Source organism: Lepidochelys kempii, chromosome 7 (genome assembly GCF_965140285.1).
Source record: "Lepidochelys kempii isolate rLepKem1 chromosome 7, rLepKem1.hap1, whole genome shotgun sequence".
NCBI classification, from domain to species: Eukaryota; Metazoa; Chordata; order Testudines; family Cheloniidae; genus Lepidochelys; species Lepidochelys kempii.
The window spans coordinates 21,674,159-21,692,862 of NC_136386.1; the positions used below are offsets into that span (position 1 = coordinate 21,674,159).

Here is an 18,704-nt window from a genome sequence, read left to right on the forward strand (position 1 = left end):
GGAGAGGCAATTTTTTTTTAAAAAAAATAGGCATCAGGTTTAATACAAACAAGAAGTACTTTTGCCACACAGTGGCAAGTTAAACTGTGGAACTCATTGCCACGGGATGTTGATGGCCAAAAGTATAACTGGGCTCACTCAATAACTATATAAAGGATAGGTCCATCAATGGCTATTAGCCAAGATGATCAGGGATGCAACCCCATACCCGCGGCAACCCTAAACTTCTGACTGCCAGGAAGGGAAGATGGGGAGAGGCAATTAGGGATTTAAGAAAGAGTGCTGATCGCAGATTTCTCTATGAGGGGCTCTCAATTTTGTTATGTTGGTTCCAAAGGAGCATGAGTATTTGGGCACTCTGAAAGGGCTGTTTATGTATACTTTTAGAAAAGCGGAGCTTGATGGGACTAATATTTATGGAGTAGGGGTCTTTAGTCTTTTGGGTGATGCCAGTGAATTATAACTGCTTAGCTGCTGTTTTACTTTAAATTTGTATTAAAGCAGCCTACAGGAGACAGACACCTTTTTCATGAAATAAATACAGTAGAACCTCAGTTACGAACACCTCAGGAATGGAGGTTGTTCATAACTCTGAAATGTTTGTAACTTTGAAAAAAATGTTATGGCTATTCTTTCAAAGTTTAGAACTGAACATTGACTCAATACAGCCTTGAAACTTTACTATGCAGAAGAAAAATACTGCTTTCCTTTAAAAAAAGGAAAAGTAGTTTACGTTTAACACAGTACTGTACTTGCTTTTTTTTTGGGTCTCTGCTGCTGCCTGATTGGGTACTTCCAGTTCCAAATGAGGTGTGAGGTTGACTGAATTTGTTACTCTGAGGTTCTACTGTAGAACAAACAGTTCAAGTGTGGCAGCGGCAAAAGACACCACTGAACTGCTCTACTGCTAAAGTATAGCAAGAACAAGAGAACAGAAGAGTTTTCAAATAGTTACACTCGAGAAGGGAAGGTACGTTTGTCCTTTAACATTTTAAATTTTAATTTTAAGACTTTTTAACTTTGCCATCTTTATTCTCAGCCATAGGGTACTTTTCCTACAAGATCTAACTAAACTGTACAGAAGGAAGACATTTGCAGTCTGTATATTGATTTGTAGTATACAAATATGCATCACACTTGAATTCAACTAATGCATTTGTACACAGACAAGAAATTCCTTACAATTCTTACACAGGAAACAAACAGTTAGGGGACAAACATTACTAGTGAGTTACTTAACACTAAGTTTCATACGGAAAATAACTTGGAACAAAGGCACTATAGTATGACAATGCACTTTTTAAAACTTTTCCTGGCAGCATTTGCTCTCATTACTTCAACCTGTTTAGCTACTTTAAACTCCACAAGGTGGAGTTAGCTAATAAGCAGTGTCCTGGGTCTGCTGTTTCATAAGTCAATTAGCATTATGTAACAATCTAAATTGAGCTGACCTGACATGTCATTATGCATTTGTATAGATGCATAATATACTAGCTGAGGGCATATCATAATCAGCAGTCATGTGAAGTTGTGGTTATTCTGTGTATCAAGTTGCTTTTACATGTCAGTATAGAGACTGCTAGCATTTATAAAAGTTTTTCCATCTCATCCAGTATCAATTTCTCCATGGTTGCAAGAATTTAAAATACATGCAAGTTTTTCTTGACTGGCAGTAACTGCAAGAAAGTTAAATTCTGATAACTCCATTCCTGTCTACCACCTTCCTTCTCATCTTACCATGAAGGATTTTCCGCTGCAATGGGTCACTGTTTCTTATTCCTGCTCCTATCTAATCTCCTAAAAGAGCCAAAGGAGAAACAGAAGATGAATTTTCTTGACCTCGTTTGTTCTTTCAACATACTCTCTCCACCCTCTTCCTCTGCCAAAGAGAAGACACACACTAGAGACCCTTATTCCACTAAATTTCCTCAAGCATCTTTCCTTGCTCCAGATTTACCACCTGTCCCTTAATCCAGCTCCATGCATGTTCCTCCTTCTCTTCCCGCACTAAGCCCAGAGCCAACATTGCTCCCCAGCCTACCTGCAGCAGTACTTGCCCTTCCTCTCTCTGGGACAGTAAATATAGTGCTCCCAAGAGCTGGCTGTTTCCATGGAGCCAAAAAGGCTACCTAAAAGGGAATCTGCCTCAGCAGGAAGGAACACTAATCAGCAACAAAGTTCTAGACTGACGCCACACAGATTTGTAGTAGGGCTGTCAAGCAATTAAAAAAAATTGTGATTAGTCATGCGCTTAAACAATAATAGAATACCATTTATTTAAAATGTTTGGATGTTTTCTACATTTTCAGATATATTGATTTCAGTTACAACACAGAATACAAAGATATAGTGCTCTTTTTTATTATAAATATTTGCACTGTAAAAAACTAGATAGTATTTTTTCAATTCACCTCACACAAGTACTATAGCGCACTCGCTATATAATGAAAGTTGAATTTACAAATTTAGAATTATGTACAAAAAACTGCACTCAAAAACAACATAATGCAAAACTTTAGAGCCTACAAGTCCACTCAGTCTTACTTCTTGTTTAGCCAATCAAGTATGTTTACATTTGCAGGAGATAATGCTGCCTGCTGCTTGTTTACAACGTCACCTAAAAGCGAGAACGGGTGTTTGCACGGTACTGTTGTAGCCGACGTCGCAAAGTATTTACGTACTAGATGCGCTAAAAATTCATATGTCCCTTCATACTTCATCCACCATTCCGGAGGACATGCATCCATGCTGATGACAGGTTATGCTCAATAACAATCCAAAGCAGTGCAGACCAATGCATGTTCATTTTCATCATCTGAGTCGTATGCCACCAGCAGAAGCTTCATTTTCTTTTTTTGGTGGTTTGGGCTCTGTAGTTTTTGCACCAGTGTTGCTCTTTTAAGACTTCTGAAAGCATGCTCCACACCTTGTTCTGCTCAGATTTTGGAAGGCACTTCAGATTGTTAAACCTTGGGTCGAGTCCTATAGCTATCTTTAGAAATCTCACATTGGAACCTTCTTTATGTTTTGTCAAATCTGCAGTGAAAATGTTCTTAAGAAGAACATGTGCTGGGTGATCATCAGAGACTGCTATAACATGAAATATATGGCAGAACGTGGGTAAAACAGAGCAGGAGACCATCACAAATTTAGTTAACACTTTTTTTTTTTTTTTTAAATAAGCATCATCAGCATGGAAGCATGTCCTCTGGAACGGTAACCAAAACATGAAGGGGCATACGAACGTTTAGCGTATCTGGCAAGTACATACCTTGCAATGACGGCTACAAAAGTAGCAAGCGAACACCTGTCCTCACTTTCAGGTGACTTTGTAAATAAGAAGTGGACAGCATTATCTCCTACAAATGTAAACAAACTTGTTTGTCTGAGCAAGAAGTAGGACTGAGCGGACTTGTAGGCTCTGAAGTTTTACATTGTTTTGTTTTTGAGCGCAGTTATGTAACAAAAAAAACTACATTTGTAAGTTGCACTTTCAAGACAAAGATATTACACTCCACTACTTGTATGAGGTGAATTGAAAAAATACTATTTCTTTTGCTTATTTTTACAGTACAAATATTTGTAATCAAAATAATATAAATTGAGTACTGTACACTTTGTATTCTGTGATGCAACTGAAATCAATATTTTGGAAAATGTAGAAAAACCATCCAAAAATATGTAATATACATTTCAATTGGTATTCTATTGGTTAACAGAACCATTAAAACTGCAATTAATTTTTTTAATCACAATTAACTTTGAGTTAATCGCATGAGTTAACTGATTAATCGACAGCCCTAATTTGTAGCCATTTCCCCTCAACTGGAATAGCTCTTGGAGCACCAGCAACAGGTGAAACGGTAAGGTAGAAAAGAGAGTCTTTAAAAAAAATTTAAAAAAAAAAAAAAGACAATACCATCTAACTGGACCCCAATACATTCCTAAAAAAGGCTGCTAACACTCTACAACTACTATTGCAACTGTCAATAGACCAAACAGAACTGCGAAATAGTAGACAAAGCGAGGCAGATGAGCATCAATTGTTGGATTCCTTTCTTACTGGGTATTTCCAATACAGGTTTCAGAGTAGCAGCCGTGTTAGTCTGTATTCGCAAAAAAAAGAGTACTTGTGGCACCTTAGAGGCTAACCAATTTATCTGAGCATAAGCTTTAAGTACTCCTTTTCTATTTCAAATACAGACTCACCAAGAAAAAGAATCCTCTCCAGAAAAACTCTGCTATGCCTAAAAAGAGATTTCATCTACCACCCTATGATCACTTCACTTGCTCAAAATTCTGTAAAAAGACTATTAGAAAGATTTTTGAAAGTCTAAATAAAACTTAGCAACATATGATGATATTTTCAGGACCCAAGATGATGTTCTTATCTGAAGTACCTACTACATTTCTGACATTTTACCTTGGACCTGAATTAAGGTCTAAATGTAATTTTATGTCAGCTAGAACAAAAACATGATCATTGGGATTCTTCTTTCTACAGTAATATTACAAGACTCCATTGTAACATCCCACTTACACACACAGATCCAAGTTCAGGGTATGAAACCAGAGGAATGACTACCAAGGAACCAATTTCAATGTAAAATGCTACTAGAAGTTACTGCCTAATATTCCAACTTTGCTTTTCCTCACCACACAAGATTTTCAAGTTTTAAAAAGGTTTCACTTTTAAGTGTCAATTCAACAAGTATTTGAGAATCAATCAAGATGTGCCTAAATCTGCACCAAGATTCTGCAGTTAGAATTTGACAGGCAATTGTTTATGATGCATAGGGAAGGCCTTGCACGTTTGTTTTTCTAGCTACTTTCATTCTCCAGTTCAAGCTTAGCTTTGTCAGCTAGCTAAGCAGACTAGACCTAGAAAGTCATAGGTAAGTATTACCAAGTAGTGCCAAAATAAAAATCCTTGTTCTGGCCACTGCAATGCTCAGCAACTTCTTTGTTTATTATAACACTGATTACAGTATTGCCATAATACAGAATTACCATTCAACAACATAAAAGCAAGTCAGTGATAAGTCAGCCTTTCTAACAGCTCACAGGTGACAGGAAGCTCAAGCTTGGTGACAGCTTAGCTTCATCCAGATTGGTCACTAAAGAGATGCCCTCTGCTTGAGCATTTGAGGAACACAACCAAAAAAACCCCACAAACCCGATATCCCTGAATAGTGGCTTTAAGATTGGGCGTAATACACGAAGCGGTGCCTTGGGTGGCATTTGCCCACTTCCGCCCATTTGGTCTCCGCTAACGCAAGCGGCGCGAGCTCCCGTTTGCAGTTGGCCGGCTCCTCGCGCCAGCGGTAAGTTGGGAGCCAGGTCCAAGCTCTGGAGCGCGAGCTCCGTTTGAACGGCAGCCTGCGACCAATCCCTGCCCTCGGGGGGGGGGGGGGGGGGGGGAGAGAGAGGGAGACATTTGCCTCCAGGCTCCCGGCCACGCTCAGGAAAAGGCGTGGGGCGCTCAGTGCAAACCCTCACACCAGCCTGCTGCACCGGGCCTAGAGCCCACCTCAGGTCGCCCTGAGGGAACCCGGCCGCCCCAGAACCAGTGATTAGGGCTCCTCCCCGCCCCCGCCGGGCCCGAGCGGCAGAGCGCGAGCCCCCTCAGGGGCAACTGCCGGGCGCAGCCGCCGTGAGGCCTCCTCCCGCGGGACGTGTGCGCGGCAAGGCCCACCCCAGGCGCCCCCCACCCGCCGGGCCGTACCTTGTTGCAGTAGGGGCAGTAGCTCTTGCTGAAGACCACGACCCGGTGGGAGCTGATCAGAGTCCGGACGCGGAGCCGCAGCGCATCCCAGTCCGGCAGCCGGACCTGGCCCGGGGGCGGCATGGCAGCAGGAGGGCGAGTAAAAGGCAGCTCTGCTCGCACTAGCCGACGCGCGCAGATACCGGTACTTAGTGGCCCTTTAGCCCCGCCTCTTTCCTTCCGGAGAGGGCGGGGGGGGAGGAAGAAGGAGGCTGGAAGAGTCTACTCGGGATGAGGCCGGGGTGTGCGTTAACCTACACCGTCCATAGACTGACCAATAGACTGAGCCTAGGAGGGAGAGTCCAACATCAGCCCCGCCTCGCCCCGCTAGGAAAACTTGGGACAGCCCAAGAAGGGAGAGCATGCGCACTACGCAGCAAGCTCCTCCCGTTGTCTGGGTGGTGTCGTCACCTGCAGATAGTATAGCTTCTGTCCTTAGGGCTCGTGAATTCTAGACCCAGCTCTGGGAAGGGAGTGGCCTCCAGTGATTTGAACCAGAAAGGAAGGACTCCTGGGCGCTTTCTCTGTCTGTTTCAGAGTAGCAGACGTGTTAGTCTGTAGCCGCAAAAAAACCCCCCAAAACATAAAAAACAGGCGTACTTGTGGCACCTTAGAGGCTATGATTAGGGGACTGGAACACATGACTTATGAGGAGAGGCTGAGGGAGCTGGGATTGTTTAGCCTGCAGAAGAGAAGAATGAGGGGGGATCTGATAGCTGCTTTCAACTACCTGAAAGGGGGTTCCAAAGAGGATGGCTCTAGACTGTTCTCAATGGTAGCAGATGACAGAACGAGGAGTAATGGTCTCAAGTTGCAGTGGGGGAGGTTTAGATTGGATATTAGGAAAAACTTTTTCACTAAGAGGGTGGTGAAACACTGGAATGCGTTACCTAGGGAGAAAGAAAAGGAGTACTTGTGGCACCTTAGAGACTAACCAATTTATTTGAGCATGAGCTTTCGTGAGCTACAGCTCACTTCATCAGATGTTTACCGTGGAAACTGCAGCAGACTTTATATACACACAGAAATCATGAAACAATACCTCCTCCCACCCCACTGTCCTGCTGGTAATAGCTTATCTAAAGTGATCAACAGGTGGGCCATTTCCAGCACAAATCCAGGTTTTCTCACCCTCCACCCCCCCACACAAATTCACTCTCCTGCTGGTGCTAGCCCATCCAAAGTGACAACTCTTAACATAATCAAGTCGGGCTATTTCCTGCATAGATCAAGGTTTTCTCACATCCCCCCCGCCCCCATACACACACAAACTCACTCTCCTGCTGGTAATAGCTCATCTAAACTGACCATTCTCCAGGTTTAAATCCAAGTTAAACCAGAGCATCTGGGGGGGGGGGGTAGGAAAAAACAAGAGGAAACAGGCTACCTTGCATAATGACTTAGCCACTCCCAGTCTCTATTTAAGCCTAAATTAATAGTATCCAATTTGCAAATGAATTCCAATTCAGCAGTTTCTCGCTGGAGTCTGGATTTGAAGTTTTTTTGTTTTAAGATAGCGACCTTCATGTCTGTGATTGCGTGACCAGAGAGATTGAAGTGTTCTCCGACTGGTTTATGAATGTTATAATTCTTGACATCTGATTTGTGTCCATTTATTCTTTTACGTAGAGACTGTCCAGTTTGACCAATGTACATGGCAGAGGGGCATTGCTGGCACATGATGGCATAGATCACATTGGTGGATGTGCAGGTGAACGAGCCTCTGATAGTGTGGCTGATGTTATTAGGCCCTGTGATGGTGTCCCCTGAATAGATATGTGGGCACAATTGGCAACGGGCTTTGTTGCAAGGATAAGTTCCTGGGTTAGTGGTTCTGTTGTGTATGTGGTTGTTGGTGAGTATTTGCTTCAGGTTGCGGGGCTGTCTGTAGGCAAGGACTGGCCTGTCTCCCAAGACTTGTGAGAGTGTTGGGTCATCCTTTAGGATAGGTTGTAGATCCTTAATAATGCGTTGGAGGGGTTTTAGTTGCGGGCTGAAGGTGACGGCTAGTGGCGTTCTGTTATTTTCTTTGTTAGGCCTGTCCTGTAGTAGGTAACTTCTGGGAACTCTTCTGGCTCTATCAATCTGTTTCTTTACTTCTGCAGGTGGGTATTGTAGTTGTAAGAAAGCTTGACAGAGATCTTGTAGGTGTTTGTCTCTGTCTGAGGGGTTGGAGCAAATGCGGTTGTATCGCAGAGCTTGGCTGTAGACGATGGATCGTGTGGTGTGGTCAGGGTGAAAGCTGGAGGCATGCAGGTAGGAATAGCGGTCAGTAGGTTTCCGGTATAGGGTGGTGTTTATGTGGCCATTGTTTATTAGCACTGTAGTGTCCAGGAAGTGGATCTCTTGTGTGGACTGGACCAGGCTGAGGTTGGTGGTGGGATGGAAATTGTTGAAATCATGGTGGAATTCCTCAAGGGCTTCTTTTCCATGGGTCCAGATGATGAAGATGTCATCAATATAGCGCAAGTAGAGTAGGGGCTTTAGGGGACGAGAGCTGAGGAAGCGTTGTTCTAAATCAGCCATAAAAATGTTGGCATACTGGTGGTAGAATCTCCTTCCTTAGAGGTTTTTAAGGTCAGGCTTGACAAAGCCCTGGCTGGGATGATTTAACTGGGAATTGGTCCTGCTTTGAGCAGGGGGTTGGACTAGATGACCTTCTGGGGTCCCTTCCAACCCTGATATTCTATGATTCTATGATTCTAACAAATTTATTAGTGCATAAGCTTTTGTGGGCTACAGCCCACTTCATCTGTGACACTTACTCCCTGTGCAAACTCATCACTTCTGTCCTGTGTTCCTCTAGCTTCCCATCTGTAAAATAGGAATAATGGGGTTTTGGTTAAAAAAAAGAGATACACAAAAAGAGACTAGAGACCAATAAAAGCTAAATGTTCAGGTGACTGGGCCTTTGCTTTTTAGCAGCTTATTTGTATCTGCCTAGTCTCCACCCAAAGAAGTGGCTACACATTTAACACCCACATCATTTGTGCTTTTTTCTTTTCTTTTTAGCAACCAACTGCAAAATTATCTGATTGCTGCTACAGATGGCCAAGCTGCAACTTTACACCTAGATAACTAGCTGCAGATGATGTCTAAAAGACCCTGTAAATAGTGGGCTGTAAAGATATCTCACTTATGAATTCTATAGAATGAGAAAATTGGGAGAAGCTGCCATCTACAGGACAGATTCTAACAGCGCAGTCTTTGTGTGTGGTCGCTGTGATTCATTAAAAAGATTGGGCCTGAGGGAGAGTGAGGGAAAGTAAGGGGAAATGGACAAATCCTGCAGATGGATTGAAGAAAGCAGCTTGTATACACGATGTGTGTTCGACCTCTTTACAGTCAAAGCTCCTTATATAAAAACACATTTTAAAACAGTCAAGTCCTGAAAAAACACTCCTGTGGTCAGGCAAAACTTGTGAAATCATTTTTTAAGTTGTTATATTAATGGATAGGGAGTCTGATAGAATGAGCTGGAGGCTTAGAGCCAGGAACTCTGTTACTCTGTGGTATTGGTCAAGTTTCTTAAAGATGACCCACTGATGGGAAAAATGGGTTTACTTAGGATGCGTAAAGAAGGCCCCGCTTGTTTTCTGTATAAGGAATTCAGGCCTTACCTACCCTGGAAGACTTTGTGGTAAATTGGAAAACTAATGAAGGCTAATAACAAGAATCAAGCAAGTGATAACTGAACATTGAGAGAGGAAGATATTTGCTAAGACTGTTTAAACATTTATAGTATTTGTTAGCACTCATTTAACTCTAATGCCTAATGAACATTTGGAGTAAAGGACATCATTGTTAAATATATATACTCCCACATGTCTCTGCAATTAAGATGTGAGAGCTCACAACACACATCTGAGACTTCTATGAAGTCCTCCAGCAAATACAGTAAAGACCTGACTTGACATTCTTGATAAAGCAAAAACAGTGTTGTTATAGCTGTGTTGGTCCCAGGATATTAGAAAGATAAGGTGGGTGGGGCAATATCTTTTATTGGACCAACTTCTGCTGGTGGAAGAGACAAGCTTTCTTTCGTACCAACAGAAGTTGGTCCAATAAAAGATATTACCTCATCCACTTTGTCTCTCTAAAGTAAAAAACAGACAGGAAAATACATTCCCCCTCCTCCCCCAAAGAAACCTTTCATGTTCTCTTTATACATCACAAACAAAATAGGGTGTAAACCGAACTTGAAAAAATCTTTGCATATCTCCATTGCCTTTAATCTATCATTTGGAAAATGAGAGTAAAAGACTTGCATACATAACTCTCAGGTTATATGAAGATAGGCTCAAAGTAGCTCCCTTATACATTGTTAATCATGGGGTCTCAACCTGCAAATGGTGACTCCCCCACCCAGAGGTTTCGCAAACACCCTCCTATGTGTTATGACTTGATGGGGAGAGATCCTAAAATTTATGGGAGGAGTATTCTGAAACATATTTCTATTGTAGCATGAGGTTGCTGTATGGAAAAGTTTGAGAATGACGGTCTTAAATATTATATACTTTGTCCTATATTATTGATAAATTAAGATGATGGATGATTCAAAAACCTTTTCATTCTTCCTGGCTACAACATCAGGTAGATGGGTTTTTTGCCTAATTCTGGCAGTGATAGTTCAGTGGTGGAGCATTGCTTTTTTTTTTTTTTTTTTAAACTTATAATTCTTTGTTCTATCAGTATTGCTGTGTAACCGAGTGAGGGCAGAGCTGGGAGGCTCCACTAAGTTTCAAACAAGGATTAAACATTGTTCTGAATAAGAATAGCAATTTGCAGATACATGAGAGCACTAAGATATAATTACCAGTGCTATCCGCGCTATCAATATTCATTACTCAGGGCATAAGTTGATTTCCAGCTGGAGTCAGGAAGAAATTCCCCTTCTCTTTCCTGGATACTATTGCATAATTAGGTGCACAAAGAGGCAGAGTATCACAGAATATCCAGGTTGAAAGGGACCTCAGGAGGCCATCTAGTCCAACCCTCTACTCAAAGCAGGACCAATCCCCAATTTTTGCCCCAGATCCCTAAATGGCCCCCTCAAGGATTGAACTCACAACCCTGGGTTTAGCGGGCCAATGCTCAAACCACTGAGCTATCCCTCCCCCGCAGAGTAGTTACATCTCACCCTGAAGCATCTAGCCTTGGCCCCTGTTGGGCACAGGATTCCAGACTCAACTAAATAGACTATCAGTCTGTTCAAGAATCATAGCAATTCCCGTGTTGCTATGAATAAAAGCTGATGACCCTAGAACAGCAAGAACCACCCAATGCAGGATCTGGTTATTTCCTCACCTTTGGTGGATAGTTTTCTGATAGGTGGCAATGCCCCAATATAATCTCAAGAACCCACATCTTCCCTCAACAGGCAAAGAGCTCCGAAAATGGAAAGGTGACTTGTGTTTTGGTGGGGAGATCCCTATGACTGGAAATTCTTGCTGACTCTCTTGCTTCCCATTCATGTTTAAAGAGAATGACAATTTAACTTGAAGTCAAAGTTGGAAAATGGGAAGGAGCAAGCTTCACCACTGTCTTCATCCCACCACCTAAAATAATAATTCTCTTTCTGAACTGCTTACACCCCTATCTACAGTCTCGTCTGGAGTAATGGAGGACACATCACTTGGCCAAGATGAAAAAGTAGGGGCTGTTTTCTCCCTCCAGACTGATCTAATGCCTCCGCATGCTCAGCCCAAAACTGCATTGACATCTCTCGCTTGAATCTTGTTTATATCATAGAATCATAGACTTTAAGGCAGAAGGGACCATTATGGTTATTGAGTCTGACCTCCTGCACAACGCAGGCCACAGAATCTCACCCACCCACTCCTGTAACAAACCCTTAACCTATCTCTGAGCTATCGAAGTCCTCAGATCATGGTTTAAAGACTTCAAGGTGCAGAGAATCCTCCAGCAAGTGACTCGTGCCCTACGTTACAGAGGAAAGCAAAATACCCCCAGGACCTCTGCCAATCTGCCCTGGAGGAAAATTCCTTCCCGACCCCAAATATGATGATCAGCTAAACCCTGAGCATGTGGGCAAGACTCACCAGCTAGACACCCAGGAAAGAATTCTCTGTAGTAACTCAGATCCCACCCCATCTAACATCCCATCACAGGCCATTGGGCATATTTACCACTAATAGTCACAGATCAACTAATTGCCAAAATTAGGCAATCCCATCATACCATCCCCTCCATAAACTTATCAAGCTTAGTCTGTGTGGAGAGGTTTCCAATCATTCTAAATTATTTTTCTTGGATCCTAGAAAAAAGATTCTGCTAGGCCCTGGAGGGCTTCTTCTATTTCCAATATCTCTCCTGATCCTTATTTTCCATCCAGGATTGTCTTCTGACTTTTCCTTTTATCCACACATGCCTTTGAGCATCATTCATTCTACCCTTACACTTAGAACAGTCCCCAAGCAGTGTCTGCTATGTGCCCTCCCTCCTATTCCTCGAAGCACCAAAGGTATAAAGCTCAGGGATCATAGCCAATATACTGTCGGTCTGATTTTGCTCCCACAAGTAGTTTAGCTGTTGTCTTAATTTGAAACAGGATTGGGCCTTCTGCATTTTTCTTTATTGCGCCCACTTGTGTTTTTAAACTATAAGCTCTTTGGGGCAGTTACTATTGTTGGCTCAGCACATTCATCAACTGCCCACCATTGTGTATGTTGACAGTTTTATATAAAAATTGATAACACTTTGCAGCTATTAATGCATCAAGCCTCGTAATATCCCTGTATGATAGATATTATCTGCATTTTGCAGATGGGGAAACTGAGGCACAGAGAGGGGTGAAGTGACTTGCCCAAGGTCTCCCAGGAAGTTTGTAGCATAGCTGATAATACAGCCCAACTCTCAGTCCCATGCTTTAAGCACAAGACCATCCTTACTCTTATTTAAGAACGTCAAAAAATAATTGCAAGAGCAGTAATCCCACCAGTGATGGAAATGGACCTAATGGGAGACATCTGACATGAGTGATTTTATTTCTTTTTGACCATATGTATATATCATTGCTGTTCCAGGAGCCTTGAAAAATGGGATTTGTCTATTACTTTTATTTTAGTCTTAATAATGGAAGAGTCCTAGATTGAGAATGTTTCTAGCCACATCACAAAGAAAAAAATATCCCTTGGTTTAAGTTTTGCTGACTCTCATGGAGCCTCCATTTCAAGTTAGCTATGAACACAGACAGATACAATCCCTGAAACCTGTGGGTTTCTGATACAAGGTGCAGGTACTAAAACTATCCACCATACCCTTCCTCACAACTATCCAGAATTGCCTGTTTAGTTCCTCTCTGTGAGTAAGTTTCTCTCTCTCTCTTTCTCTAAAAGAGATTAAAGTAACCAGGTTTTACTATCAGAGATTGTTATCAGATGGCCTGGCCCAACAGATGGGAACAGGGAGTCAAAGCCAAGGGTCAGCACTGGAGTGAGGAGACAAGCCAAGAGTCAGAGCTGGAGTCACAAACCAAACAAGGGCACAGGGCTGGAACAAGGCAGATACAGGGTATAAGTACTAAGTAACCAGCAACATGCTGCTGTTGATCTTAAATGCAGACTTGTAGGCACCTTGCATCCAATTGGGCAGGCTGGCCGATCAGGTGATTCTACTGCAGCTCAGCTGGGCTCATTAATTGGCCGGAGGCGCAGCTCACCCCCATCCCTGACCCCTGAGCCTTTTGCGGTGTGAGGGAGAACCTGGCTCATGCTTATCTCGAATGAGCCAGGTTGCTGCTCCTATTCCGGCTCCTTCAGAACCTCCTGCTGAGGTTCTGGCTGCACTTTTCCCCACACCTGTTTATATTTGCACACCCTGTCCATGGCCCCATCAAATTGCAAGACCTCCTCATCAACCTTCTCCTGGCCCTGGCCAAAGTAGCCATCTACAACAAGTAGCCAGGAGGAGGATGTGAGACGAGGGGGTGCTCTGTGATTGTGGGGCCTATTTCCGCTCCTCCCTGGTCTCATGCATCTGGCCAGGGTTCCTTTGGGTGGCATCCGCTGGCTTCCTAGATAGCTTTGAGGAGCAGTGGGTGCTGTCTGGGGTTCTCTGCTCAGTGTCCACCTCTGGATCCCTAGTTTTGAACCTGTGTCCCTCACTCCTGACCCTGTTATTCCTTAGTTGTCCCCTGTCTTCATTTGGTTCCGGGTCCAGTAGTCCCTCCTGCAAGGCTGGGGGAGGGGCCTTTAGATATGGGTGGGCTTGTGCCTACCCACCTCCCAAGATTTCCAGTAAGGCCTGAGGCCAGCTAGCCCCAGGTTCAGCTGAGGGAACTGAGGCCCATAGCTCCTGACAGCCAGGGATATTCCTGAAGAAGACATTCTGTATAGCACCTAGCACAATAGGGTCCTTCTCCATGACTAAGGGCTCCTACGCGTTATGGTAATAAAAATGATAATTTCTGCTCCCTTCATGCTATCAGAGTGGTGTAACAGGGCTGGGACAGAATAGAGAGTTTCCCCAAAGACGGTGAATAAGAAAGGGTTTTTGTAGCTGTGTTGATCCTGGGATATTAGAGAGACACAGAAGGTAATATTTTTTATTGGCACTCTGAGTAAGTTTTCCAGTCCTGAAGAAGAGCTCTCTGTAATCTCAAAAACTTGTCTCTCTCACCAACAGAAGCTGATCCAATAAAAGCTATTATCTCACCCACCTTGTCTCTCTAATATGAAAGAGAGTAAGACAGAGCAGTACAAAAGTCCTAAACTGGGGCCCTATTCTCCTGCCACACGAGTGTGCCAATAACCCTCATTGACTTCTGTGGAAGTTGCCAGTCCTGTAGGAGGGGAATAGGGCACATGGGATTTTTAGCATTAACATTTCACAGGAAAACAAACTACATGTGCTGTTATGTGGGATCAGCCCCCCAGTCCCTCCAAATCACACTGCAGTTTTGGAGCTGAAGGCAGAAATAGAAAGTTGGTGCCTTCTTCAAAATGGATGATAACTGGCCAACCTTAGATTGCCACATCAATCAGTCATATGTAAGGAAACAGCTCAGGTCCCTATCCAGGGCCTTGGGCCCCCCCTTTGTTAAGATTAATGATGAAAGGAGAGCGCCATTCTGGAGACCGTCGGAAGCCTAATTTGATATCTAGTCATTTGGGTGACATGCAAATTGCCTCCATCCCAGAATGTATTGACTAATGTTCGTGGCAAATAATGTCAAAAGCCTTTAGGCAAGTTCACAGATTTTGGCACCATTAAGTAAATTATCACTGACTGCGACAGCATGTGATTCGCATAATAACCGTGCACTCCAAGCTAGGGACTGGGATGGGATTTGAAAGGCTTTCAGACAGTGAGGGCTAGTCTAGACTACTGCGCTACATCAGCGCAGCTGATGCACTATGCCAATGGAAGAGCGCTCTCCCGTCGGCATAATTACTCCACCTCAATAAAAGGCGGAAGCTATGTCAGCAGGAGAGTGTCTCCTGCTGACATAGCATGGTGTGGACACCACTTTAAGTTGATGTAAGTTACATCACTCAGTGGGGTGGCTTTTTCACACCCCTGAGCAACATAACTTACATCAACTTAAGCAGTAGTGTAGACAAGCCCTGAGAGACTTTGGCATAGGGCTGAACCTCCATACACTGATGAGATGGGAAGAAAAGCTCTTCAGCTAAGAAGCAGAACTCCCCAGACTGGGACAGGCTTAGCTGGCTTTGGTATACAGGTACTTTAAAAGGATATATGTCAGCTGGGACTTAGATTTCACTCTGGAGAGGCAAAGGGTCTGCCCACTCCACAGGCACTCTCTCCTACCCCATCTCTCCACAGGCCCACGAATCTGTGTATAGGGAAGGGTTAGGCTATGGACAGGAGGTGGCAGGGCTTGGAGGGAGTGCATGTAATTAATGGTGAATAAATCAGGGAGTCTGAACTCCCCGCTCTCACCACTAGAGAGGGAATGGGGTTGAGACACATCAGCAGGGCAACGTAGAAGAAATTTCCTTTCTGCTTCCAGTTCTGTACCTGTTCTATGGATAAGCAGACTTGAGTCTCCCAGACTGTCAATCCAGTTCCTGTCAACGGCACTGAGCTCACTGAAAAAGTGTGCAGGGCTCCAAGTGTAGAATGTATTCAGAGCTGACTTTCAAAGCTTCTGGTGTCTCAAGTCAAGAAAGGCTACTAAGGTCCTATGTGGAGTCAAACCCAGGGACATTTACTTCTTTGAGCATGGTGTCCACCTCGTTGAATATTTTGAGAGCCCTTAAGGTCAGCCCTAGTAGTACAAGTATATGCCAGTGTAGTATATGGTATTTGCACCGGTTACCTAGGGACAGAAACATGGGAAGTTATATGCTGCCAGGACCATATATAGCCACTAGTGTTTTAAAGGTTAAAAAGCAGGAGGAAATTGCCAAATGACCCCTATGTCAGAACCTATACTTTCTCATTCTATCACCATTACAACAACATATAAAAGTGATGTATGTGCTTCCCAGTAAAGCACATCAAGTTCTACCTGAAAATTAGAGGCAAGGATGGATCCAAACACCCCTGAACCTTGGGAAAGTTTGAAACTGGACCCGAAGATTGCAGCTCAAGCCCATTTGTAATAAAAAAACATAATATACAGACAGGACAAGATATGCTCATCACAGTCATCTGTAACTGTCACCTAGAGGGTAGACTGATCTAATAACATGGGGAGCATTCTCTTGATACTAGATAGATTGGATTAGATACAATATTCTTTACTTGGGGCTATTTTTAAAGACAACTCAAGAGGTGCAACATGTATTATCTCTATAGCCCAAAATGGCCTGCAACCCAGGAGCCTCGGAGACCCATGTCCCAGAGTGGCAGTTATGATCAGCTGTCTGCAGAATCGGACAACAAGTCATACTTTGCTCAAGTGTCCTGATCTCTGGAACTAGTCCCCATCTTCTGTTTCCTAAAATCAAAGTTTGGTCACCTTTAGGATGAAGTACAATATATATTTATTAATGCTCAATTTAACAGAAGCTTATTGATAGTGTTTGGGGTGGGAAACTGACTATCTAACTAGTATTTTTTGTAATGGCTGTTTTGTACTTCCAAGATGGATACACATAGGGATTCTGCATAGAGAGAACAGTGTCTTGTGGATTTCATCTCGGCGTCGGAAGCCAGGAGCTCCCAAGTTCTGTCACCGACTTCTTATGTGGCATTGCGAACATTTCTTAAACTCCGCTTGTTTTGTTATCAGTGAAATGGAGATAATATTGACTTGGAGTGTTGCACTGATTAATTCATTAATTTTTGCACAGGGCTTTATTAGTGATATGTATTTTTACAGAAGTAGAGCATTTTATAGAGACATCCCTGGTATGGTGAGCTAAGAAATAAATACTAACTGTTTGTACCTTGTGCACAGTGCATACATACTATGCACTATTTTACCCAGCATAGCTTCAAGAAATATGTGCACAACTATATGATTTGGGCCATGAAATGAACTCTGACTGACACTTCAGAGTTACATGCCAGGGATCCCACTATCACCTGACAATCTTTGGCTCCATGGAATTACGTGCAACACTCTGTACCTTAGCTCTACTAATGCACTCAGTGGGATGGCCAGAAGGGCAGTAACTTAGACATCCAAGGCACAACATTGTTCTGTTGCCTAAAACTGCCAAAGCTTGCTGTGAATACTCATCATGAGGGCTGGGTTCAATCTTGCAACTGTACTCCACCCAGGAAACCCAGACACTTGGCACTTACTCTGCAGCCCAGGAAAGATGAGGTGCATTATGGAAAGCTCTGGGGGATGAGCACTATCTTTTGATTAATTTATTGAACAACACATTGCTGTTAGATTTGCCAGAAGGTAGTTGTTAGGGGGCTTATTCCTTCACCCACTTACTTCCCTGGTCCTTCTCGCATGAACAGAGAGCAACAATACCCGAAGTCCAAAGGTGCAAACAATTCAATGTTTATTGGGGTGAACCTCCAGCAAGCATGATTCCAGTTTCCTTCCTTAGTGTCCCCCTTCCCAGCTCTGACACCACAGAGCCTTACACCTGTGTCCCTGTTCCCATTTCTGCCCTTAGCCAAACATGATGGATAGCTCAGTGGTTTGAGCATTAGCCTGCTAAACCCAGGATTGGGAGCTCAATCCTTGAGGGGGGCCATTTAGGGATTTGGGGCAAAAATTGGGGATTGGTCCTGCTTTGAGCAGGGGATTGGACTAGATGACCTCTGAGGTCCCTTCCAACCCTGATATTCTATGATTCCAGTTTCCCCCTTTAGCAAAACATGATTCCAATATTCCCACCCCCATTTCCCACATTCACTTCCTGATTGACTGCAGACTATATAGTAAAACTTGAGGTCTGCTTAGCTATACCTTAACCAATCATTTTCCTGAAATTTAACTAACCAATCCTAACATATTGTAACATGATTATGTAACCAATTATATCCCACCACCTTAATTAGTTTACACCCAGCAAAATTAATTATACAGCAGACAGGAACAATCACAGAATCAGACAGAGATTATACAGACAAACAATAGCAAAGTGGGAACTATAATGACAAAACAATACAGAAGTGAGGATTTCACATCCCAGCTATTGATAAGTGAGTTCTTGCCAGACAGGATGCTATCAAACTAAGTTTCCTTTTACATCTTCTAGGCACTTCCCTTTCTCTGAAGGCGATAGGCTTTATCAGGACAGGATTGTATTCTTAACAGCCCAATAGCACCTTATTTCAACTTATTTCAGTTATCTCAGGATAACTTATCTATGTTATAAAAACTATATTGTTTCCATCTACCAAAGTCACCTTCTTATGCTAAGTTTCTTACAAGAGCTTCTTAAAAAGAGAAAAGAAAAAAAGAAAGACTAGAAAGGTCTTTAATCTTTTAGAAATACAGGAATTTGGCTATAGTTCTAAGCAATCCCAGTTCCTTTAA

The 18,704-nt window shown here is 43.1% G+C and overlaps 2 protein-coding genes across 3 annotated transcripts in view; both read right to left on the minus strand.

Moving 5' to 3' along the window:
- Nucleotides 1-5,949, minus strand: part of TXNRD3 (thioredoxin reductase 3) — a 30,071-nt gene extending 24,122 nt beyond the window's left edge. The window contains exons 1-2 of one of the 2 annotated variants that reach the window (XM_078853579.1): nucleotides 5,726-5,785; nucleotides 1,738-1,797 (exon numbers count right to left, since the gene is read on the minus strand). In XM_078853579.1, coding sequence (XP_078709705.1) covers nucleotides 1,738-1,740 — 3 coding nt within the window. In that variant the 5' untranslated portion in view covers nucleotides 1,741-1,797; nucleotides 5,726-5,785. Of the gene's footprint in view, nucleotides 1-1,737; nucleotides 1,798-5,725 lie in introns of both variants that reach the window. The other variant, XM_073351344.2, reaches the window with a different exon arrangement.
- Nucleotides 5,950-7,147: 1,198 nt separating this feature from the next.
- Nucleotides 7,148-18,704, minus strand: part of LOC144929044 (uncharacterized) — a 61,781-nt gene continuing 50,224 nt past the window's right edge. Inside the window, exon 2 of the mRNA XM_078853918.1 lies at nucleotides 7,148-8,578. Coding sequence (XP_078710044.1) covers nucleotides 7,148-8,290 — 1,143 coding nt within the window. The 5' untranslated portion in view covers nucleotides 8,291-8,578. The remainder of the gene's footprint in view (nucleotides 8,579-18,704) is intronic.